This window comes from Pezoporus wallicus, unplaced genomic scaffold, assembly GCF_028554395.1.
Source record: "Pezoporus wallicus isolate ANWC-B61680 ecotype Strahan unplaced genomic scaffold, APGP_CSIRO_Pwel_v1 contig_5785, whole genome shotgun sequence".
In the NCBI taxonomy this organism is placed as follows: domain Eukaryota; kingdom Metazoa; phylum Chordata; class Aves; order Psittaciformes; family Psittacidae; genus Pezoporus; species Pezoporus wallicus.
In genome coordinates this window covers 5,126,441-5,150,582 of record NW_026641150.1, presented here as the reverse complement: position 1 = coordinate 5,150,582, position 24,142 = coordinate 5,126,441, and the positions used below count along the sequence as shown (strand labels likewise).

The following is a 24,142-nucleotide window of genomic DNA, read 5'->3' as shown; positions in this document are numbered from 1 at the left end:
AAACTCCTTGACATATTTGTTAGGAATAAAACATGCAGGTAATGTTAGTCATAACTGATGTCCCACAGGTCACATCAACAGGCCACATTAAACTTTAAGACTTCATTATGTGATTATGATGGCCATTTGGCTTGGTATGTTCCAGGACATATATCCAGAAGTGAATTCTGCTTGTTCCCGTGTGCCTTCCTCTCATCTGGTTCCCCAGCACTGCTGACTTGCTCCAGGTTAAAACTGCACTAGCTCAACCAGGGTGAGCTTTTTGTTGTCAAGTGAGCAGCAAACTTATCAAAATCAAATTCATAAAGAGGAAGCAAGATGAAGCCTCTCGATGTGTGGCAATTCTTCCGGAACAGGCAGGCCACACGCAATGTGGGACAGCCCCCGAGGACAGCAGATCAATGAACACTTGCACGGAGATGTTGCTTAAGTAAACACAGTCACAGGGTCTTATTACACAAGCACATCTTCCTATTACTTGAGTAGTAATAGGTTGCTTTTTGTACAGTTGCCTCTGGGTATCTTACAGCTACCTTGTGCACCTAGAAAACCTGAGATCTACACCTTCATGGGTCACAGTGCAAAGCATGAGGTTCAGCATGAAATGGTTGCAAGAGCTGAATTGTCTTCAAACATGTGGTTGACCTCAGGGACATATCTACATTTTCAGCATCACATTTGTGCTGGAGCTCCATATGGTTGCATGGTAGTGCATGTACAGTACATTTTGTTCTGCAATCAGTGTCCATAGGTTTCATTTCACTATGTCGCACACAAGCACAGATTGCCGATAACTGTGGTTTGTTCTGGTCAGCCATCCCATCAAGCGTCGCTCCAATGCCATCCCAGAAGTTTTCAGGAAAGCTTTACATGTTCTGCACAGTGCCCTAGAAAATGCAGGATATCTTGGGTCCTCCAGTGTCATTCCTGCAAATCCACTGCTCCTGCAAATAGCTGCCTTTATAGAACTCTGCCTCCTTGCATGGAGAGAGCCTTGATGTACTTGTAGTCTTTACAGTCAGGCATATAAACAAGGGACTGGTGAGTAGCTGAATCTGAAGTTAATGAGGAATATGTAAGCCATCAGCTAGTCCTATCTCTGGAAATGGGTCAAAAGAAAGCAGGCACAAGGATGAGGTGCTGGGGGTCAGAGGGATGGGGTGGCAGGTAAAGACCTCCATTATATCAAAAGGCACTTGCCTTGGGCTTGTGGAAAGAGCTTGCTGCAATGGCCTGCCAACATGAGAACTCCTGCATGTAGACTTTGCCCTTAGCAAATTTGCTGTCCATTGTTTGCTAACCCACTTGATAGATGGTGATGGTGCATGACAGGGGAATGTGTAATGCCACCATAAAGCACCTCTGCCCAGCGCTAAATCTAAGTGGCAAATGGGAAGTTGTTCAAGACTAGACATGTCTGGACTTCTGGGTCTGCATGGTGCTGGATTCAATTGGTAGGAAGAGACTATAGGGCACAACAGATAATGTTGTTACAGAACTTTTGAAGTTCAGATTACACATGTGTGTAGTTCTGGCTCTCCTACCTCAAGTGGGGTATAAAATTACATACACGCATGGGCAGCAAGAATGCCAGTTTCTGGAGCTGTGTCCCCTACAGCAAGGTTAGATACTTGATAGATCAGAGAAAAGTTGGCAGTTGGAGGATATAATCAGGGCTAGAGGCTGGAGGTATTTCAGGTTCATGGAAGCCAGGTGTTGTGGGATCAATCCTTTCTGGAGGCTCTGAAAGACCTTAATTGCTGGTTGTCAGAAAATACAAGGGAGAAAAGTAACACTACATGTGCCATGTTCTTACTTCTCCTTAGGCATTGGCTGCAGGTTACTGTCAAGATCAGGTCTGTGGCTATGGGGCCTTTCAGTCTGCCCTACTGTGACTGCTCTGACATTCTTGTGGTTTCAGATTCCCTAGCTGTCATGCATATTTCTCTGTGATGCTGCAAGCCCTGATCCCCAGCTGTTGGGTGGTCTATGAAGTTTCAGTGTCTTTAGACCCATTACTCTGTTTATTAAGAAACTTTTTCCCATATGTATATGTGTTGGGTTTCTCCTTTGTCTCTCCTTTTTCTCCTGATGTCCCAAAGGTCCAGAACATCTTTTGCTCTTGGCTTATATAGTGTTTTAGAGCAAAAGAATTAACTATTTCCTGAGTAAGCTGCAGTGTGTACATAGGTGTACGTGTGCATGCAATAAAGCATACATTTGCAGGACAGAAAAGTAAAGACAGGGTCTTGTGATCGAGGCTGAACATTGTGAGAAACGTCTTCATATCATGAGAGATGTTGGGTGTGATGTGGGCAGCCTTCACGAATGAGCCAGGTACCAGGCCTCTCTACAGTGGTGCAGTTCTTGTGACAACAGCCTCTCCTGCATTTGTGCCACTGGGCACTGTTTGTCTTCTGTGTTTGGCCCTGCTTCTGCTCATGATTCACCTTTTTCTGTGGCTGTGTAAGTAGGTCACTTACCTCTGTACAGAATAAAGCTCCTTTCAGTAGGAAAGGATAATAAAGTCCCCCATCTAAATATGTGAGCTGGTTATAACGGCCTGGGGATGACTGATAAAGGGTGCTGGGAGGACAGAGGCCTACAGATTGGTGAGAATTATGGAGGAGGGCAGCTTAAGAGCTGGACAAGAACACACGTCAGAGGCACAGCAGAGCTTGGCTCAGTGTGCAGATGAATTTATATCCACTTTGCTGCAGGTAGGGGCTTGATAATGTGCATAAGATACTATAGGGTTTGCAAACCCTGCATCTTGTTTATTGAACGTGAAACAGCTGAACCCAAAGCAACTTGAATTTACTCATCCTGAGTCAGGCTTAAGCCCTGCTGAAAGCACAGCCTGTTTAGTTCATTATTCCTCCTGTTCACCAACTTCTGATGAAGACCCCCTCTTAGAAAAACATCCAACATGGCACGTTCATAGAATCCTTTCCTCAAGGTGCTGTTTCTTCGTCTTCTCAGAAAGCACAGCATCAAGGAGCAGTTCTGCCAGGCACTTTTCTTCATTACAACATCACAAGGTTTTGAAACACTCATATAAGAGGAGTATTAAAACCAGTGGCTGTTTACATTATTAAGCAAACACTGCATATCTCCCTTTAGCAGACTACAGTGCCAGAAAATTTCAGGCTCTGTTCCGCCAAGCCTGCAGACATAAGAATAATTAGATGATTTGAGGATATAATAGAAAAATCATTCTCTTCTATTACAGCTGTGATTCTGGAAAGTGAAGAAGTAAATTTGTCTAAAATGAAGAGACAAATGGTCTGAGAAAGGACTGGAGTGTGGCATCCTAGCTCTGACGGCTCTGTGAACGCCTAGCTGCAGGGTCCCTGCAAGAGGCTGTCAGCCTCTAATAAACATGGTATCGCCAGCAAATTCATTAATGGATTTTGACTTAAAATGACAAACCACTGCTGCTACTGATTGTTTTAATGTTGTAGAACTATATAAAGTAAATACTTCTTAATGCAGTTCTTGGGTTCTCACTATATATGTAAACTTCACTAAAACTCTACTAGCTGTGTTATTAATAACCTTTTCTGGCTGGTGTCTTGCTGTAAAATAGTTTTGAGTTTCCACAAACATTTGCCAGCTTATACTCAACAGTTTTGGCCAGATTACACTCATGTCCCCTGGCGAGCACAGCCAGCATCCTGCAGCTATTCTGTTTTGCATGGAGCAATGAAATAACAGCGAGCAGAGCAGGAATGGAAACCCTGCAAGGCTTTCATTTCCACCCTTCTTCTGGAGGCTTTTGCAGTTGGAATACAACTCTTGCCTCCCAGCAGGTGGGAGCCTCTATATTTCTCCATGTATGGATACATACATGTCTCTTATTTTCTTTTCTCTTTCTCTTTGTCTCAGTTGACATAGCTAAAGAGAGTTTCTAATGAGTCTAAAAATTACCACTGGAATGTGGTAATTTTTAGGAGTATGTGCCTTCTTACGTATCTCCAGGATTATTCTTGGATATTTAAAACCCAGCAAAAGACCCTGTGCCTTCTGCATGGAACATGTAATTACAACCCTCTCATCTCAGGCCAGTTTCATAAACACATCATGAAACAGGCAGCAGTTCTGAACCACTGAACAGCAGCAAGATACCCTACTGCTGATTGCCATGTCCTTGAAGCGCAGAGATGGCCAGTTGCAACTTCAAGGCAGTCAACGATGGTTAAAGGTTCCAGACACTGCTGCCATATCATTATGGTATTAAATGGTTAAATTCAGTTCCCCATTTTTTCTTTTGTTCCCGTAACTATGGTATCAAGCCAAGAGCAGTATCAATTATTCATACATCCTGCCGAAAACACTCTCCCCGGGAAGCCTATTCACAAGAACTTGTACATTAATCAAAATAGCAACTTGTAAAGGTCTTGAGATCTTTCAGCTTTCTGTGAAGAAAAGGGGAATGGCTCAGCACTTAAGAGAAGATCAAGTTCCATGAGCTGTCCTTATAAGAAGATCAAGTTTGATGAGCTGCTTTCATCCCAGCAGGGCTCTGCTGGGTCCCCAGTGAAATAAATGCTCCTGAGATAACAGATTCTGGAAGCTACAGCCGGAAAGACCAGTAGGGATCTCAGTAGTTGGGAAGAAACCTCTTAATCCAGGGATGTTTTTAAGGAGAAAAAAAAAACCACTGCTTTCTTGCAATGTTCCATTAAAGTTACCCAAATTTTCCTGCAAATGGTAAACCCTCATTTTGAGTTCTCTCTACTTAATGCTCTTCCAGTTTGTGATTAAGGGAAATGTGCACAGTAAGGCAATACTGTTGTTCAAATATCCTTTTTTCTTTCAAAATAGAAATGATAACAATGATTTAAACAAAAACCATTAGATATTGCCTTGACTTCCCATCATGTGTAAAATCCTCCCAAAGTCTTTAAAAACCACTTACTGAAATTATGAGTTCCCTTTTCAGCTTGTACAGAACATCATGTGTTGGAGAAAGGCTTTACTCAGTGCACTTGAAATCTGAAATACTCCCAAAATTAAATTTTGCTGCTCCAAGTGTATTTGTATGCCCTTTAGGTGGTCAGCCATTATGAATATAACAGAACCCTCCAAGCTCAGATGATGGTAACTGATTCTTATGTGTTCATTAACCAGAATGAACAGTACAAAACCATACTTTCTTCAGTTCTTCACAGTGTATGTGCACCAACTGAACAGATAAATTGAAGATAAAAAGACAGACTAAGCCTACCTCTTCTTCACTGCAAGCAACTGTGATCTTACAGCATTGCTTTATGTTGCTCTTGCATTCTTCTTTCAGAAGAGAATTGTGATGATGGGATTGGCTCTTTTTCTCCTGAACTGACTTGATTTCTCCTAATTCCTGTTTGCAAATGCCCTGATTATCCCCACCATCACTAAGAAGCAGTATTTGTTGCATCTTTTCATTTGTTATTCATTTATTTGTAACCCCCTTCCATTACATCACCGATCCAGAACAAGTCTATCTTGTCTTTTTTTTTTCTCTAGCAACTCTTTATGCCAGTTGGAATTGCTGACCATCGTGTCACTAAAGACAGGACAACTACTAAGGAAGAATGCCAAATACAACTGAAAGTTTGGTGTCTTGATTTCTATGCCGCTTTCACTTGTTTTGCACTGTGCCCTTCACCCCAGTCCCCCCTCTCCCCAACTCCTGTGATAATGAATTACACATCAAGGTAATGGAGTAGGAAAAATACCATGGGTAACTCTATCTACTAAGTGTATTTCATACTCTTGCTTCTTAAAACAATTGAGTGAAATATACTTGTGTGTCAGAAGGACAGTAAAACCAAGATAAAAGAGGAGACCTACAGCCTGCATTAAACAAATGACTTCATTTTCTTGGTGAGACAAAAACTTCATTCAGGAACATGTAATAAAAAATGAATGGTTAATATTACAGTACACCTGCAGTAATGTATGATCCGTACCAGCTCCATTTTCCCCTAATCATATAACATATATTTGTCACTGTTTTTCATAGCTATGAGATTACTTATTGCCAATTAATTTTAAGTTCACCTAACAAAAAAGCAGTTGTGAACAAAAATCTTCATCATGTGTTTTACTCTTTGCTTCTGGAATGCCTGTTTGATGGGTTGGCTGCTGAAGCCAATCACCATAACTGATTTAGAAATCTTACATTGTCCCTGTTGTTTTGGCTCATGTAACTCTATACAACTTCATGCTCCTCAACTGCACACACTTCCTCCCCTGCCTACTGTTATCATGGGCTTTTTGTAATCACTGCTGTGTTTTCAAATCCCACTACGCTTTTCACATGCAAAACCACAGAGCACATTGTGTTACTTCATATATAAGAAGACTGATCGTGATTGCAAGCAAACACTGCAATTTTGGAAGTGGAGAAAAGCTACTCAGCAATCTCAGGTTCACTTTTTTTCTAGCATGTCCCTAGTGCCAGAACTGACTCACTGCTTGCAGTCTGAGAACATGCCATAGCTGTGGGAAATGTCTGCTCGCTGTTCTCCCTGACATCCTTAGCTTCCCATTAACCTTGACACGGTGAGTGACCATAGCCATGCTGCAGCTTTGTCTAAAGCCCTGCACTGAGGCATGGTAGAACATATGCTGCAGGCTGACTCCATACAAGCAGTAGGGATGGCTGGTAGCTTGGGGAAGGGCTCAAGCTGAGCTGCAAGTTGTGGTCCACCTACTTTGCCAGATCATCTGCAGATCTGCAGAGAAGTACATGCAGGATGTAATGGTATCAGCATCTGAGACTTTATGCTGGTGAAGCCACTGCTTGCACACCATGAAGAAAATTCAGTGTTTCTATACATAATTTTATCCATTTGAGAAAAAGGGCAGTAAGACATCTTTTTTCATTTTTATTTTAATTTTAGAGAGGACGGTAAGACTGTCACTATTTAGCAATTTAGATTACCCTCTCCAGTTCAGTGTATAGGGACAGAGATATCATTTTACCTCTACAGCTTTCAACAAACTTAGCTTTGCAACAGTCCTCTTTCACTGCTTGTGAACATTGCATCACATCATGTACACTGTGCCCAAGAATGATTTTCTCTCTTAAATAAAAACATTTTAGAAACAATTCCTTTATTTCATCAGTCTATGGCTGCATGTCTGCACACATACTATTTCATCTGTTGCTGGCTGGCTGTGTGCAGCATTAGTGGGTAAGATAAAGACCTTCCAGTGTCCCAGGCAGGTAATGCAAACCTGGGTGTGATATTTACATTAAGGATGACCGATAAAGGGAGAGTACCTTTGGTCAACACAAATGCCATTTGTGGTGAGGGCTAGTGAGGCACTTTTTGTTGCTTGAAGTAATTCTGGCCTCATTGCTGCTGGATCTGGGCCTTTTGGCCATTACTTTGTCCCTTGCAGCCTGTTGACTTCCACAGTGAGGGTCTCCTCTTCCCTGCCCCTTCCAGCTCTTAACAGTGTAATTGCTTTTCACAGCCTGCCTGGTTTCTGGTGCACTGAAAGGGTCTGTGGAAATCCCAGGAGCATGTAGCAGGGAGGCAATCTGTAATCAAGCTGTTACTACTCTGGCCAAACGAGCACTCCCTGACAAAGTGTATATCTCTTGGCCCATCTTCTCCTGTTTCTCCAAGTCAGTCATGTGCAAATGCTATATGACAGCATTACTTCTCTGGATAAGCATGCAAATTACTGTATTCTTGACATCTGTTGTGCATTGGGCTAATTCCTCTGTTTAGTCTTTCTCTTTCTGTCCCATCTATTCAGTGATTCTCAGAGGTGGGTAGCTTCTTTTCTTCCCTCTCCATCTTTATGCTCCCCAAGAGAGCATGTGGGAACTGTGCACAAGGACATTATAAATTATTAAAACCAGGTTTGCCTATATCAGTAAGCCCAAGAACATGTGTTGGTGCAATAGTTGTGGTTTGCTTTGCATCTGCTTGCCAGTTAGCTTTCAACATTCAATATTTCTTAATGTCTCACCACCTTATTCTGATATGAACCAGAAAAATTTTCTCCTATTTTTAATCGCATGAAGCTGGCTCAGCCAAACAGAGTCATACAATAAACAGCAAAGTCCATGTAAGTGCAGTTCCTGGATGCCAAACATCATCAGCCACAAAGCCACTTTGGTGAGTTCCTCCAGGACAGACAGCAGAACCTGGGAGTTGCTGAAAAAGCCGGTATCTTAACTGTCCCTTATAGAATGATCTTATCCCCACTCCATGATGCCTGAATTTCTATTTCCGCTTCCATGGACTAGAGATGATGAACAGATACACCTTGCTTGTAGAGCCTTTTTGGAAGCTTCTGTTGAAAGGAACTACCAGGATGCTAAACACTACTTAAGATTTTGGTTATTTTATTGGGATGTCCTAAGAGAGCAAAATCCACCTGAATGTGGCAAGGAAGCTGCATGTAGCCCTGGTGCGGGAAATAGCGATCTAGTGAGATGGGCAAAGAGTGACACATGTGGGGAATAGCCTGGTCTTCAAGTTAGGAATTTCACAGCCTAGCTCCGGTATCTTGAGCTGTATAAATGAATCATCAGCACAGCGAAACCACAGAATGATACCAGCTTCCCTTAAAAATTCTTCCTATACATACAGTTGCTAGACTTGCATATTTCTGTTTATAAATACCCAGTTATAAATGACCACAAAGTGACATGTCCTTCTCAGCAGACAGCTCCTAAAAAAATACTTGTTCTATCTTTCATTTCTTCCAGAGTTATTTTAAACCAAACTTTTGTACCTCCAGACACACTATTTTAACTTAAAGTCCTGGTACTAGTGCATGTTTTCTGAGTAAAAAAATATCATCTAGAACAGAGCTCTTCTGAAGAAAGGTTATTGAAAATGTTGATCTTATTAGGTGTATCTGAGGACATTTTCCTATCTGGGAACTGCACTGCTACTCTGTAGATATTTGGGTTTAGTTTATTTGACTAAGGCAGGTCAGCATATGATATTGGACTATAAACTGACTTTAATCCCTTTAGCCTGCTCCAGCTGCATTTTCCAAGGGGCTGTGTTTTCAAAGAGTCTGGAGTTGTAGTAGCGTGAGGAAAACCGGTGGCTGCTATTGTGTATGAATGGGAAACCCAAAGCATTGCCTCAAAGAGGAGAATGACAGAGCCCAGTCCTTACATGTGGTGATGGGCAATGACAAGCTGACCAGTTATCACAGATGTAGTTGTGAGCAAGCCTAAGGATGTGCTACACCTGGCCTAGACAAACTAGTCACGGGCGAGGTGGGAGCAGTGGGTGTTATGTGGGGGGAGCATGGTAGGGAAAGGCCACGAGGGGAGAGCTGAGGTGGCTGCAGTGGAGGGGTGTATGCGTGTCAGGGCATGGGGCACGAATCTGCAGGAGAGCAGGTGATGCTAGCTCTGATGCTCACTGAACAGCTTGCTGTTGGATGGCTTTACTCAGTGAACGCAATGAATGTATTTGCAGCAGCTGGTAGGTACAATCTTTCCAAAGACATCAATACCCATTTCCTGAAGTTTTACTCTTTTTGAGTCTGGTAAGCCTGTGAGTTAGTTGCTGGGCCTGGCCCTTGTGACCAGCGTTACCATTAAACACTCCCACCTCTATTGCATAAGTCACTTACATACTAATAGCCTGAACTTAGACATACTGTAACAGAGGTCACTCAGTCTGACAGCCCTTCTGTCTGGTGTCATATAGTGAACTGGAAAATAAAGGACTGAAGTAAGTCTATAATCCATGAGGTCAGTTTCTTAGAAGACCAGCGGTTTCATAGCCCAAATGTGAGAGTTTAGCATCAATGGAGACAAGTTCTTTCTTCTCATTGAGAGGATGGAGTGCTCCCAGGCAGTAACTAACTTCAGTTGCATTATCAGCCTTTTAGGATTGTGGGTAACAGAACAATTTAAGGAAAACCGGACAGCCTTGTGTGGGGCTGATAACTGTAGAGACCCTTACAATGACTGCATTGATAGGGATATAGAAACTGTAGAGACCATTGCACATTGAAACATTATGTTTTGTGACTTTCTTCTTTTTACTTATTTACTGAAGTTGCTGTAATCTGGCAGATACTGCTTGCACAAAGGAATATGTGCAACCCAAGCACATAGCCCCAGCTTTCTCAGCCTGGCTTCATACGGGAGGTGCTCCAGTCCCCTGATCATCCTTGTGGCCCTCCTCTGGACTTGTTCCAACAGTTCCATGTCCTTTTTATGCTGAGGACACCAGAACTGCACACAATACTCCAGGTGAGGTCTCACGAGAGCAGAGTAGAGGGGCAGGATCACCTCCTTCGACCTGCTGGTCATGCTCCTTTTGATGCAGCCCAGGATACGGTTGGCTTTCTGGACTGTGAGCACACACTGAAGCTGCCTCATGTTCAATTTCTCATCGACCAACACCCCACCAACATTCTTTATACTCCATTGCAAAGAGAGCGTTAATGTAAGCTGTGACACTAAGATGAGTGGAAGGAAGGGGGAATCAACCCATTTGTGATTCATGAGTGATCTGGGAAATCACAAAAGACATATGTTGTCCATGAAGAACTTGCTAATCACATTATGTAAGGACTGCAATTATTTAGCTGCTGACTATGCTGCAGGACACCTTTTGTTACCCATGAGATTTTTTTTATTTGAGGCAGAGCACGAAATAGTCATGTGAAGACATGAGTGTATGTGAACTACCATTCGTCAGAAAAAGGGAAATTTAGTCATATATTTGGCATTCATTTCCCCTCTTTTTTGGGAAATCCAAACACATATTTTCTCTCTCTCTCTCCCATCCTCACTCTACGGAAGGAAAAAAAGGTGGGTCTAAAATGTCGTTTGCTTCTGACACAAATCTGATTGGGCAATGAGAGACAAATTTCCGCTGTGTGTTGAGCTAAACCCTATATAAGGTCCTCACTAGCACTTTTCAGTCTTGCATCTTTTCATGAGAAGCTAATGACTGAAAGGCTTCTGAAGCACAGGTAAGAGAGTCTGATGGTAACTTGGGAACGAAACCTTTCTAAACCCTCAGGTTGTGTAGGACTTATGGAGACTGACAGATACTAAAACAAAGGGACCAGAAAGCTCTGAACAAAATATCCCAGTATTTTCATTAGGCAAAGGATCTAATGAGAGAGAAACTTCCCTGTTACAAGGTATTACATATAAACTATGGGACTTGTTAACGCCGCAGATGGAGCCTAGTCCATGCATAGCCAAGAGGGGCTACAGCTCCCTGCCAGTGCCCTTAAAACTCTTGCAGATCCAACAGTAAGGGAGAAGACCCGTGGTTATGAAACAGTGTTATTGAGCAAGAGGCTGGCTTTGTGGTGTGGTAGAGATGATAATAAGCTAGAAATAGTATGTTGTAGTCAAACTATCAGATGTCAGATAAATATAGCTACTAGAACAGGAAGAAATTTGGATTAAAACCACATTATAAATATGAGCATGATGGGATACACAGAAGATGCCTGAAGGTGAGTACCCAAAAATATGACTGCATTATATTAGTTGAAATATGTTTTTTTTTTTGTTTTGGATACAATTTGAAGTAGTTGTGCAGTCATTTATTGTTCATCCCATGGGAAAATCACAGTGTTAGGCTAACGCTGAATGCAGGCGGTTTACATTTCTCTCTGTAAAATGGAAATAGTATGTATCACATGCATATGTGTACTGTATAGCACATAAATACCTTACATAGAACATACACTGATGCCTGTACAAAGTGTGTTTTATCTATTATTGCTTGCAATACACTGAGATAGCATATAATCTATCAACTGAGTAGCAGCAACTGAAACCTCGGGGCAGACCAGAAAGCATTCAGTCATGTATGTAGAAGCTGCCTTGCCTGTGCCAGGCCAATACAGATGACAATCAATGTATGACTGGCAGTGGGTAGTTTTGTTTTCCGTTAGTGTCACTGCCTCTGATTTTTAGGACAAGTTCAGGTGTTTCCTCACGTTTCTTAGCAGAGACGGTAAAAGAGTGTACACGTTGAAAACTCACTTGTGCACCAATAGGAAGATGGGTGTGCATGCCATGGGAGTCAAAGTTTTGTCCCAAGAAAAACATTTGGAGACTTTGAAAGCTTGGCTCTGCCTAGAGCAGAGTTTGCCTGCAGTCTCACCTATGCTAGGTGGCCTACTTTGGTAGCCACAGAGGAGAACACAAAGAGACACAGGATTTAATGAGGGCAATAGAACACCTGAAGTGACTGCTTAAAAGAGCTAAAGTCTATTCCACTGCATCTTTGCTCCTGTGTTCACTCAAGCTACTACACTACACCTGACTTGAAGTAGCTGACCTGTGCCTCAGTTACATCTTACTGCAAAATAAGCAGTGCTATATTTTTCCACCTGTAGCTGCTGCACTGAAAAGCTTTGAGGATAGCAGCATCTTGTGGTATGTTGTTTGCATCTCCCAAAATGAAAGGGACAAGTGATGTGTTCTTGCCAAGCCAGATGCTCTTGTTCCACAAGTCAGCCCCCATAAACTAGAGATGAAGAAGCCTTTCTGCTCATCAAAGGTGAACCAAAGCTCACCATGTCTGGAGGGAGGAAAACAGCAGATGACTCTTAATGTTTAGTATTTTCATTGTATATTCTGTCTTATCACAAACTTCCCTGTAGATTTCAAAACACTTTTCCTCGATCTTCTCCTTCTGATTTCCTCTGGGAAAAAATGTATGGGCTCTTCTTTGTCCTGGTGATGTGCACAGTGGGTGCCTCTGCTTTCAGACTCCAGCAAGTCAAAAGCACAGGTAAGGGCATGCTTTTATTTTTTAACCTTCTGTCTCCCTCTCCCTTCTTTTAATGTGCCTGGCTGATAGTAATTTCAAAATATCTCTGATTTGTACAGAAAACTGCCCACATCACACCGTGTATTTCAAACACTATTATGAACTGCATGGAGAACCTGTGGTTCTGAAATGCCCTTCCCCCAGATACAAACATTGGGATTTTTCTGCCTTGACCCCTAATATCACATGGTATAAAAATGGTTCAAAAACCATGATATCAGGAAGAGATGAAAATCCAAGAATATGGGCAAAAGGAGACGCACTCTGGTTTTTACCAGCAATGCTAGAAGACTCAGGAGTATATATCTGCACCAGAAGGTGGGTATTTAAAAGAAAATCCAATGTACTGACAAGATGACTATGTCAAAACCACATTAACTGGATTCTAAACTCCACTTATGTTCAGGGTATCCCTGGATAAGATTAGAGAAACAAAAGTGGAAAGTCAGAACTCTTCAATGCACTGTGTGTCTCCTATAGATATATATACCGAAATAGAGATAATTATGACACAATATTGCCGCTCTGGTTACCATCTCATGTATTTACTACACTGGTACCAGACTTGTGACATTGCAGTGGGTTGAGACTGGAGCCATGGCTTTTTTCAGTCATCCTTTTCTGAGTATTTACAATCTGACAGCCCTCTATATAGTTTCAAAAGAGGTACCAGGATCTGCATCTGCGGGGATCTGAGGAAGGCAAAAAACACCCGTCACCATTGGAGCCTGAACTCCAGGTGTTCCAGGTCCTTGTCCCCAGCTCCTCCATCCAGTCATCTTCACAGAACTTCTCTGGCAACTGGAACCTTGCTCTGGGGTCTACAGAGTTAAACATACCTCTATATTCCTGGACCTGCTTGTGTAGGGTGCAGTTTTCTTGCTGGCAAGGCACCCCTCATGAGTGACATGTCAGCAGTGGAAGAGATGGACAGGCAGAAGCTAATAAATCAATCTCAGCAGGTTGTCCTTTCCACATCTCTAGGCAGAGATTGCAGATGCAGAGCTGAAAAGAAGACTTTGATAGTGAGGCCAGAATAACAAAAGGTTGCAAATATTGTCCTAGAGCACAGAGTAGTTGCCTGAGACTTTCAAGGGTGTTTTTAAACCCCCTTTTTGGACTATACTGCATCAGTTCCTCAACCTACAACACTATGGCAGTATTACTGAGGGCTATAGTAAAATGCTATGAAACCTGCCTGAGAAAAATATGCAAGAGCCAAGTACATAGCTTCATTGCTTGCATTATTACGAGATTGATAAATTACAAGTTGCCTTTCCTTTGCAAATCATCCCACAGGGAAGCCGCCAGATTTTTTTCAACACTCTGTAACATGACGGTAGAAGCAAACTATCACAGATCTCTGCTTCTGCAAAGCAAGTGCTTTGGATTTTGGCATCTGACCTGTAGGTGATGGCAGGTCCCAGAGCCCTAGCAGTAGTGTGAGTCCATCTGCTTACGGCACTCCAGGGGCACCAGTGATTTTCCAGGATCCCTCCTGGTAGGATTTCAGTCTTGGCCTCTTAGAAACTGCTGAGGACAGCAATGGAGCCAGGAGGAAACTCAAGGGTGTCACTCAAGTTCCCCTTGCCACTGGTGGGTGCTCACCTCTCCCCACTCTATCTACAGGAACTTCTCCTACTGCACTGAGGTCTCCATCCACCTTACTGTCATGGAGAAAACAGCTGCTCAGGAGATTGCCTGTCTCCAGGTCCTTTCCACTTTCACCTCTGGAAAGATTGTTTGCCCTGACCTATGGGATTTTACACCAAACAGGACAAGCCTGGAGCTCAAATGGTACAAGGTACAACTTTCACCTCCTCTTTGTGCAAAGCCTACTCCCAACCTGTTTGTAAAGTCACATACATCTCCGTTTTCTTTCTCTCCTGAACATCATGTTGTTAAAGTCATGAGCACAGCAGAATATCCTGGGAATCTGGGGGCAGATATATATATATTTTAAGAAAGTTTCTCTGGGGTGGGCTTAGCACTGGGTGAAGGGGTCCATATGTTATATCCTCTCACAGGCAGTATAACTGTTTTAAAGGCTAGATTACCTATCCTGACTCTAGGGTTTGCTACTTCAGATAGGGCCCTTCTCTTCGGCATTATGCTTCTTTTTGTGGCCTCTCTAGTGAATCACAGAAAGTAGGACCTCCCAGTGATGCTTCCCAAGTGCTCAGGTGGGGTAACTTTCATTAATCAACTGGAATACAGCATTTGGGAGTACAAGATTCATCACACGATGCTTCTAGTGTTCCTTGCCTAACGTTGATAGTCCCTGGCTTTTCAAGTAGGCAAGCTTGGCTTTGCCTGCAAGGTCAAATATGCTTCACTTGGTCATCCTCAGCTGCACAATCTCACACTGGACAGCATGGGATTCTTCTGGTATTTTTGTAATACCTTGCTTTAGCTTTTCTTTGCACTCCTGCTATGAGCATATGCTCTGCCTCATGTAGCTGTCATTCTTGCCATAGGACAAAATAACTAGGCAGGCTTCATCCATGGCAGGAGGGTTGGAACTAGATGGTTTTCCAACCCGAGCCATTCTGTGATCATATGTAGAGTAAGCAATAGTTTTGTGAAAACCTTCATGATTACTAGTATTTGTCTTCAAATAATGTCTTCTTAGAATATTACTCTTAAGAGGTCACGTATGGAAAGTAATAGTGTTGTGAAAACCATCATGGTTACCATCATGGTTTTGTCTTAGAAGAATGTCTAAGATGATTAAGAGGAATCATGAAAGAGCTAGTTGTATCTTTTTCACCTTAATATATGCACCTTGTTGAAAAGCTGTACACACACGTTGTAGATGATAGATCAAAATAGTGATTTTTCTCACTCCATATAGTGCCTCAGAGCATTTTAGAGATGGATGTACATTTGAAGATCTTTCCCTTTGGTGGGAAAGTGGGACTGCTCACATTTCCTAGTGATTAAAAGAACTTTTAATACCAGAGAGACAAGAATCAGTGATTTTGTCTGGAAGTTACATGGGGTGTAACCACACCTGTCTGAGCCATAACACCAATTCCTGTCCTTTCTCCAGGATTCTCTGCCTTTGGAAGCTGACAGTGGAAAATTCATAATTCTGAAAGGTTCGACTTCTCTGATCATGAATTCTGTGCTACCAGCAGACTCTGGCTATTACACCTGCAAGATGTCATTTCCATTTGAAGGTGTGATGTATGAGATCACAAGAACAATTCACCTCAAGACTGTTGGTAAATATCAACCCCTTCAAACACTACAGTGCTGAACAAAATCTTTTCTTTGTTAATGCAACAGTGGGGAGGAGATTGTACCCTGGCCTCTCAGCACTGTCAAGGGAAGGGGGATGCCAGGGGTGCCTGCTTTGGCACTGGGGGCTGTCCCAGAACCCCCATCAGGGCTGGGTCACCTCTTCAAGGGAGATTTAGGTTGGATATTAGGAAAAAATCCTTCACTGAAAGGGTGCTCAGTCATTTGAACAGGCTGCCCAGGGCAGTGATGGAGTCACTGTCCCTGGATGTGTTCAAAGACCATGCAGATGAGGCCCTTATGACATGGTTTAGTGGTGGACTTGGCAGTCCTGGGGCAGTGGTTGGACTTGATGACCTTAAAGGTCTTTTCCAGCGTACTTGATTCTATGATTTGGCTGACTTGCCGCTGGTTTGCGGAAAGCAGAACTCCATATTGCAAGTTTGTGTGGTTGTAAAACCCAGTAATTTATGTCTCGGGGGGGTGTCACTGCCGGTACCCCCGGAGGGCTTAGGAAATGAACACCGAACACCCGCAGGACGGGATAAAGCCGCTATTCCGCAAACGGGGGAAACCCGCTCCACCCTCCGGGCGCAGTTCCGACGAGCGGCCAGCAGGGGACGGGCGTGCCTTGGAGCTCACAGCGCCGCCCCGCCCCTCGCCCCGCCCCTTCAAACGTCACACCAATAACCACGCCCCTCGCCACGTCGGGCGAGCGCTGCGGGGCGGCACTGGCAGGTGGCCGACGCGAGGGTGCCGCTTCCCTCGGCTGGGTCCTAGTGCTCGTCGGTAGGAGTGCGGAAGACGTGGTCTTCGTTCGTGTGCACATCCGTTCTCAGCTTAAGCGTGTGGCTTTTCTGGTTTTGCAAGTATGAAATGGGTGTGCAGGGATCTCGGTGCTGACTGCTCACCGAGCTTAGTGATGTTGATTCCCAAAAGATGCGCGCTTCTCTGCCAGAAATTCCTCACAGTGCGGCTTTCAGGATCAAGCTGTGGGCTTAATCCTATCTTAATTCCATGAACACAGATCTCTGGGCTTGCAACTGGCATGTCTCCGTTTGCCAGTGGTTTAATAATGAAATGGTTTCCTGAGAGGTGAGAGATACTGAGCAAAGTGGCATGGTTGTATCACTATATGGAGATAATGCTCTGGGGCAGTGCCCACATACTCTCTTCTGCTAGCACTGACTCTCTGTTCTCTCTCTCTCCAGAAAAAGAAAAGATAATTACTCCAATAATTGTGTATCCAACACAAAAGACAACATCAGCTGCTCTGGGTAAGGCCCAACATTATTTTTGGAAATATCTAATCAGAGAAAAATCAGACTAGGTCCACTTCTGCTGTAATTTGTTGGCATAAATTGTTGCAGCTCTTTTGATCCCTGTTATACTGGCTGAGGGGTGGTGCCAGGGTAGTCTCTGCTTCTTATTGTCTACAACTAGATGTGACCTGTCGTGTAGGAGAAGCTGCAGAGCTGCTGTAGACTTTAGCCACTAACAAGGCAATAAAAGCATGCTTGCACCATTAGATCAGTAGTCCAGAGCTCTGTCTTCACTAAGAACATTCCTTTTGCAGTGTTTCCTCAAATTGGTCTAGGTTACCTGGTGACTTTGAATGAGCCATCCAGCTTTTTTGGGAGGAGACATTTATTGCTTTTTACTGTTTGAATGGGGCAATTGATAGTTAGAAAGTACCTTGATAGGGTCTCAATTTTTCTGTGAAGATTATATTATGACAACAAATTTATGTGGCATTTCCTTTCTGCTGAAAATGCCAGGTATATTTTACATTCAGCTTTCTTACCTTGGGTACTATACACACAGCTGTGGCCTGTGATGTCTTAGTTTGCCCTGCCACTTTTCTTCCCATCAGCGTAGAATACCAAGTGATTTTATTTTTTTGCTTATTGACCTCTGTGGAGGGTTTTATATCCCTTGTATCACCATCTGCACCAATACAATAATAAGATTGTATGCATTATTGAGCCTGTGTAATATAGATACTTACCAACCTGAAGGCTCTTTGTCCTTGGCTCTGAGTTACAATAATTACAGCAAAAGTTCTGAACTTTTGCAAGATCACTTTATCCTTGGAGGTCCAACTTTGAGTTTAATGCCCCTGCCCACAGCATCTCTTAGTGAAGCTCTACTGCTGGCTAATGCAGCTGCTCCAGAGTGGTAAATCACATCATGCCATTTAGGCTGCAGTACATCAGAAGGAGCAAGGCCACAGAAGCAAAGCTTTGCCTCCTGAGGAATGTGTCTAGTGCAAGTCTAGCTAATTGTTGCAATGGGAAAATAACTTAGTTGGCAGTGGGAAGGACTGCCAAACTGAAGGGTCTTGCTGCCAAGAGTAGGGAATGAAAAGCAACCTGGAGCTTGACTTCAGAGTTGAATGTAGTGGTGCCTGACGTGCATGGGAACTTGATCTCCTGGGGGGAGGTTGGTTTTCACCAAGACAATGACTAGTTCTTCATTTGTATCCAAACAGGGTTTTACCCATTTTCTTTTATCAACAGGCTCCAAGATGATTCTCCCATGCAAAGTGTTTGTTGGACTGAGTGGCCATGTCCATACTGATGTGGAATGGCTAGCAAATGACACCACCATTGATGTGATTTACAAGCAAAGCAGGGTTACAGAGGGCAAGCGACAGTAAGTCTGGCTTAAAGTGTTTCCTTGTTCCAGGGGCTCTCAGTGCAGCTGAATGCCAGGTAGTTAAATGGGATGTGGGCAGATTTGAAGTGAAGGTAAGAGTTGAGAAAAAAACGGAGGCAAGCAAAAAAAAAAACCCATACCCAACCAAGGCACAGGGTGAAATCAGTTCTTTGTCTCTGTTTCTTGTTCATGGTATGAGCCAGCTGCAAGGCTTAAACTTGAAGCACATTTTCATGGGCAGCTGAGCTGATGGAAGAGCTGGCTGCAGTGAAAAGCAATGGGACTTGGTCCTTCCCAGTGCTTCTCTTATCTCTCTCCTTGCCCCACACCAGCAAAACAGGAACATCTGGTACCTGAGATTAATGAGGCTCTCTGAATACATTAAGACAACAGAAAACCACTCAGTAGTCTGGGTTTTGTTACTGTTGTTTTAACGTCATTGTTTTTCCCCTTAGGCTTGTTCTTTTCCAAATTAGCTAAGTTGACTCACAGAGATGTCCAGTGAGTGCTAGAGCTGGCGCCAGGGAAACACTAGGGGGAATGCTGCTGGGAGGGAGAGGGAGGATGTGGCACATCCTTTTGCCCTGATCCGTTGTCTCTCCCGGTCTTGGGCCTTCTTTCAGCTGCCTCATAGCCATATGCCTCAAGGATTTTCCAGCTAGGAAAGGAGGAAAAAGATCTGCTTTCTGTACCTGTGACATACTACCTGAGAGGCAATAATGCTTTGCAAATGTGGGGTAAACCTACTGACTGAAATCTCTTCACTGAGGTCCAAGTCAGCACGTGTATCTCTCATTTGATAAAGCTGAGCATGTCCATGAGAACATCACCCTCACTCAGGCCACAGTGGCTTTGCTTGTAATGATGGACAGAGCCCAGAAGGTTCCTGGTTCTGGGATGCCATTGCCTCTGTTCGTTATGGTTAAACTGGTCACTCACCAGCTAGCAACTTCCCAAAATTGCTCCTGGCTATTGATTAAGATTTATCATGGGGTAGGAGCCGTTGCCAACAGAGTTTGGGGATGTAGCATCCCTATTATGAGGGATGGTTAGCTGGTTTTGGCCATTTGTATCTATCAGTGCCAGATAACAACCTGGCCATGCTTAGTTTATTGAGCAGCCAGAGGTAACATGGCAACTCAGCTGTATGCCCAAGCCCTTCTGTGTTTTCACATTCCCCACAGCATCATTAAGACCATTAATTTATAATGTTTACATGAAAAGTGACAGTGCTTTAAACCTGTGGTCATGAGCTATAAAATTTACTGTTGTTGTAGTCTCTGCAGGCTTTACAGTAGAGCAGCACATGTACTTTCTTACTTGGACTTTAAAAAATATTTTTATGATTGCTATCAATGTCATTATTACTGTTACCTGTTATTATACAATTGCATTAGGATAGATACCATGAGAGCTAAGGCTCATGCGGAGCCCACAGTGTGTGAGACACCCCAGTTCTGCTGGAAGAAAGGCAAAACAGCTCAAATGCCACTGGGAAGTCAGATTCCCTGCAGAAATCTCTGGATCTCTGGCAAAGCACCCACTGCAGTGTTGCTTCCTTCCTGCAGTACAGTCGCAGGAGGAGTACACAGGGAACAACATTGCCGCAGCGTGTAGCAGACTCATGATCAGATCATTAAAGAGCATCTGGACAGCTGCTCCAGCAATGACTAAAACGTATCAGCAGACAATGTCTGACTGCAGCTAGAAAACCACTTTCAAATAGTTGGACTGATGAAACAATCAATCAGGTTGAAATAAGCTGGAAACTTCCTAGACAGTTTCTTGTCCTAAGCACTTGGCTTTGGCCACGTGATAGACAGGGATGGTGGTTCAGTTTGCTGAGTGAGCATTTGCAGGGTTGTGTTCTCCATATGCTCTCTTCCAGCTCATAGCAGGAATTAATCTCAGAAATGAATAGGTGGTCAGAGAATTAGGTAATGCCACATTGCTGTGTAGAGAGTGCAAAGGTACACGGAATTCTGCTTGCCTTTCTTGTCTCCTTTTTCTTCACTTTTTGAAAGACAAATCCAGATTTATTTTTTTTCCTGGAGAAGTCAACAAGTGCAGGATGGGTACTGACTGCTGAGACTCAAACAGTTGGCACAACTGGTTTGGAAGACACAGTTGTCCTCTAATGCTGAGGGGCTAGTTCAGAAATGAGCAAATAGCTAATGCAATTTCTTGCAATGTGCCAGTAGAATGAACACATCAAATGGCAAAAAAGCCAGCTTATAAAAGGATTTATCGTTAAATTTTATTTTTCTTCCAGAGAAATGGTAGAAAATGGTGAAAACTTCATCGAAGTGTCACTGATTTTTGATTCTGTCGAAGAAGTGGATTTTTACACAGATTTTACATGTCTGGCCCAGAACAGATATGGATACCAAGTACTGCCAACAAGGGTCAAGCAGGAAGGTAACTAGTTTGACTGCTTATTTGGGATAATTATTATCATTATTCTAATGCTAAATTATCATACAAACCTTTTATACTGTCAGACCTAGTATCAAAATGAATTACTGCCTGGGGAAAACCTCAGGAAAACCTGCCTCCTTCACCTGTAGACTTTGAAATAACCTGTTCACAAAATACAGTTTTTGTGGGTCATTCAGTGACATTTTCTGCAGGGATAAGGATCTGTGCAGGTATATCTGTTCACTGGAGAGGGCTCCAGTTTAGATACACTCTGTGCAGTGATGGCTCCAGTGAGACTACTGGCAGACTCCCACTGGATGCAGCAGAGCCAAATCCCGTCCAGTTCCTCAACAAGTAGGAAAAAAAGACAATAGCAGAATAAAGATCGGAGTGTTCCTTCTCCTCATGCACAGACTGCCACCAAAATAACAAGAAGTGTAAATGATGATTGGTGGTGTTATTTTGGCTCCTGGTGATGGGAAGAGAAGCCTTAAGCTCAGTGCAATTAATGCTGTAGTGTGATAGACTGCTGGCCAAGAACCAGCTGTAAAAACAATGTGAAGCAATGCTAATTGTTTCTTTGCATGACGTTGATGAATCACCCAAGCTTGTTCACTGTCTTAGAAAGGCACATGAACATTTACAGTCTTCATTATGAGTTATAACTCATGACTCACTTCAGCACCCTTTGATGAGCAATTTGGACTCACTTTGCTAAATGATGTGCTGCTCTTGTCTTCCATGAGTTACACAGGAATTACTACAGAGGAGGCAATCCATGAACCAATATAGGCTGGAATAATCCAAAACGGTCTGGATGAACACTGGTGTTAGAAATTAGCTGCATTTTGGGAAAAAGCTCAGAGTCCTAGCTTGGTCATTAGTAATTTATAAGCCAGTCTATATGAGAAAATTAATCACGCAGCTTGAGGGTGGACGAGGTGGTGCTTTTATGTCCTGCTTGGAGTGTCTCTCCTTTCACCAAATAAAGAGAAAGCTCACAGCAGCTCTGGGTAAGGGGTGGGAAGAGCCATGTATATGCAAAAGAACTGAACTTTAAATTCTCACCCTCTGTTATTTTCCAGTTCTTTCTCCCATCTTCATAAAAAGCTATTTACCAGAGCACTCAATCAATAGACCTCTTCCTTTCACTTCTTTTCCTGATCAGGGTGATCAGCCCTGCTGGAAGGTTAATGTGCAAACATCCTCTTTATTGTGATTTCTCCTCCTCCTCCTTGAACTTAGAGAACTATGTTCCTGGGAGGGTTATTTTTTGAAAATACTCCATTTCTTTACTTTTCCAGCTGTTGGCTTGTCCTGGTACGTTGCAATGATTCCCATCGCATTGGCCTGCGTGATTGTGGTGGGGATATGCATACACAAGTGCTGGAAGCGAAGAGCTAATAAGGGATACACAACAGCAAAGGTTTAAAATTTGCTTTATGCTCCAGCCACCAACAGGACAAGAAATCATCCTGGCTATCCTTCACATGGGACACAGAGAGACATTTCAGACTGCTTTCTCAACAGATGGGTATATATCAGCTCGTTTCCTCTTCTCCGTCTTCTATGATCAGATGAAGTTTTAAGCTTTCATTTAATGCTGCCTAGACACAAATTACCAATAATTTGCATGGGACACAAATTACCACAGAATGTGCCCTGGATATTGGAAGGGTAGGGAAAGGGAGGTGCTCTCACCCTTTGTAATTCCAGTAGTCTTAATTTGTAAAAGGATCTAAAAACAGAAGATAAGAAAGCTTGCTGCAGAAGGACAATTCCACACTAAAGTGAAAACACAGTTTTCTTGTGCATCCAAACTTATTTTATTTTCCTTCAGTCTAAAAAGAGTATTTTTTTCCTCTTTTCCAAAGCCAAATACAGTTGTCATGGCAACTGTAGATCTATGAACTTTTCCACAGAAAATGTCATAGTTTTGTTTTTTTTGTAGCAGTTGTATTATTCTCTGCTTAAATGGACTATCTCAGAATATCCCTCCCCAGAGATAACTTCATCAACATAACAGATAATTGTACACTGAAGAATTCAGTTCTGTTTATCTACCAGTATCTGATAGCTAGGGATTCATAGGCAGCTGTGACGTGTTGTTATCTCTGCCAAGAAAAGAATTTGGAGGGATGTTTTAGTGTTTTGAGAGTTATTTGAATAATATAAAGTTTTATTCCTGGAAGCAATTGGACAGATTGCCAGTAATAACATACTTGCCCTTCTGTGACTCTAAGTTTTTCATGACAGGCCTGATTCTCCACTCTGATATGAGTATAAAAGTCTGGCATGGATTCCCATAAACAATGAGTCTGCACCAGTGTGAAGCTGGTGCAGCTTCAGGAACCTTCTGTGTTTTAACTGAAGCATGCAAATCACTTACTCATGATGTAAAATGCTGCCTGTTAGGTTAATCTAACTGGATTCCACTCTTGACGTAGATCAGAAGGGAGCAATAATCAGTGACCGTGCTGTACTTTGAGGATCAGAATAAGTAGAATGACTTGGTTACTTCCTCTTCCAAGAGAAAAGACTTATGATAGCTGAGAAATCATATATAATGTGTATTTATCTCCATCTGTATGGTAGGGGAAGAGATTCAGCCATAAGGTCTACTTACAGACCCTTAACCGACACCTCTCACAGATACCAAAGATAAAGTTTTTAATTAGGTAAATCAGAGACTTTTCTAACTCTGTAGATATTAAAAAAAAAAAAATAAAATACTGGCTCCAAAGAAGCAAGTTATAACATAAGAATGTTAGGACTACACGTGGTTCCACAAACTAGGGACATGAGCAACTTGCACCCATCTGGGACTGACCATAATCTAATTCCTTTCCACCACAACTTACAGCTGCTTCAAAGGTTAGCCCAATAAATATCTGGAAGGATTTTAAATGCTAGGATGAGGCTTGAGTTAAGAAACCCTTCAATCTGTTAGCAAGAACCTTCACAGTTTGTGAGATTTAAGCCAAAGTCTTCCTTTAAATGTTCTAAATGTTTTCTGTGAAGATACAGGTACACAT

General features: G+C 42.8%; 1 protein-coding gene across 3 annotated transcripts; it reads left to right on the top strand.

Moving 5' to 3' along the window:
* The first annotated feature begins 10,841 nt into the window (after window positions 1-10,841).
* On the top strand, window positions 10,842-23,662 carry IL1R2 (interleukin 1 receptor type 2). 3 transcript variants are annotated; one of them, XR_008973916.1, is made up of 10 exons: window positions 10,842-10,962; window positions 12,619-12,749; window positions 12,848-13,106; window positions 14,418-14,592; window positions 15,841-16,015; window positions 17,243-17,308; window positions 18,551-18,686; window positions 20,962-21,107; window positions 22,559-22,825; window positions 22,856-23,662. XR_008973916.1 is itself a non-coding variant. In XM_057422346.1 (9 exons), exons 1-9 carry the CDS (start codon window positions 10,937-10,939, stop codon window positions 22,537-22,539), a joined length of 1,242 nt encoding a protein of 413 aa, XP_057278329.1. In that variant the 5' UTR covers window positions 10,842-10,936; the 3' UTR covers window positions 22,540-22,701. The 3 variants fall into 3 exon arrangements, 2 of the variants coding, with proteins under 2 accessions (XP_057278329.1, XP_057278330.1); XM_057422346.1 differs by lacking the exon at window positions 22,856-23,662 and having other exon boundaries at window positions 22,412-22,701; XM_057422347.1 differs by lacking the exons at window positions 10,842-10,962; window positions 22,856-23,662 and adding an exon at window positions 12,447-12,515 and having other exon boundaries at window positions 22,412-22,701.
* Window positions 23,663-24,142: the final 480 nt, after the last annotated feature.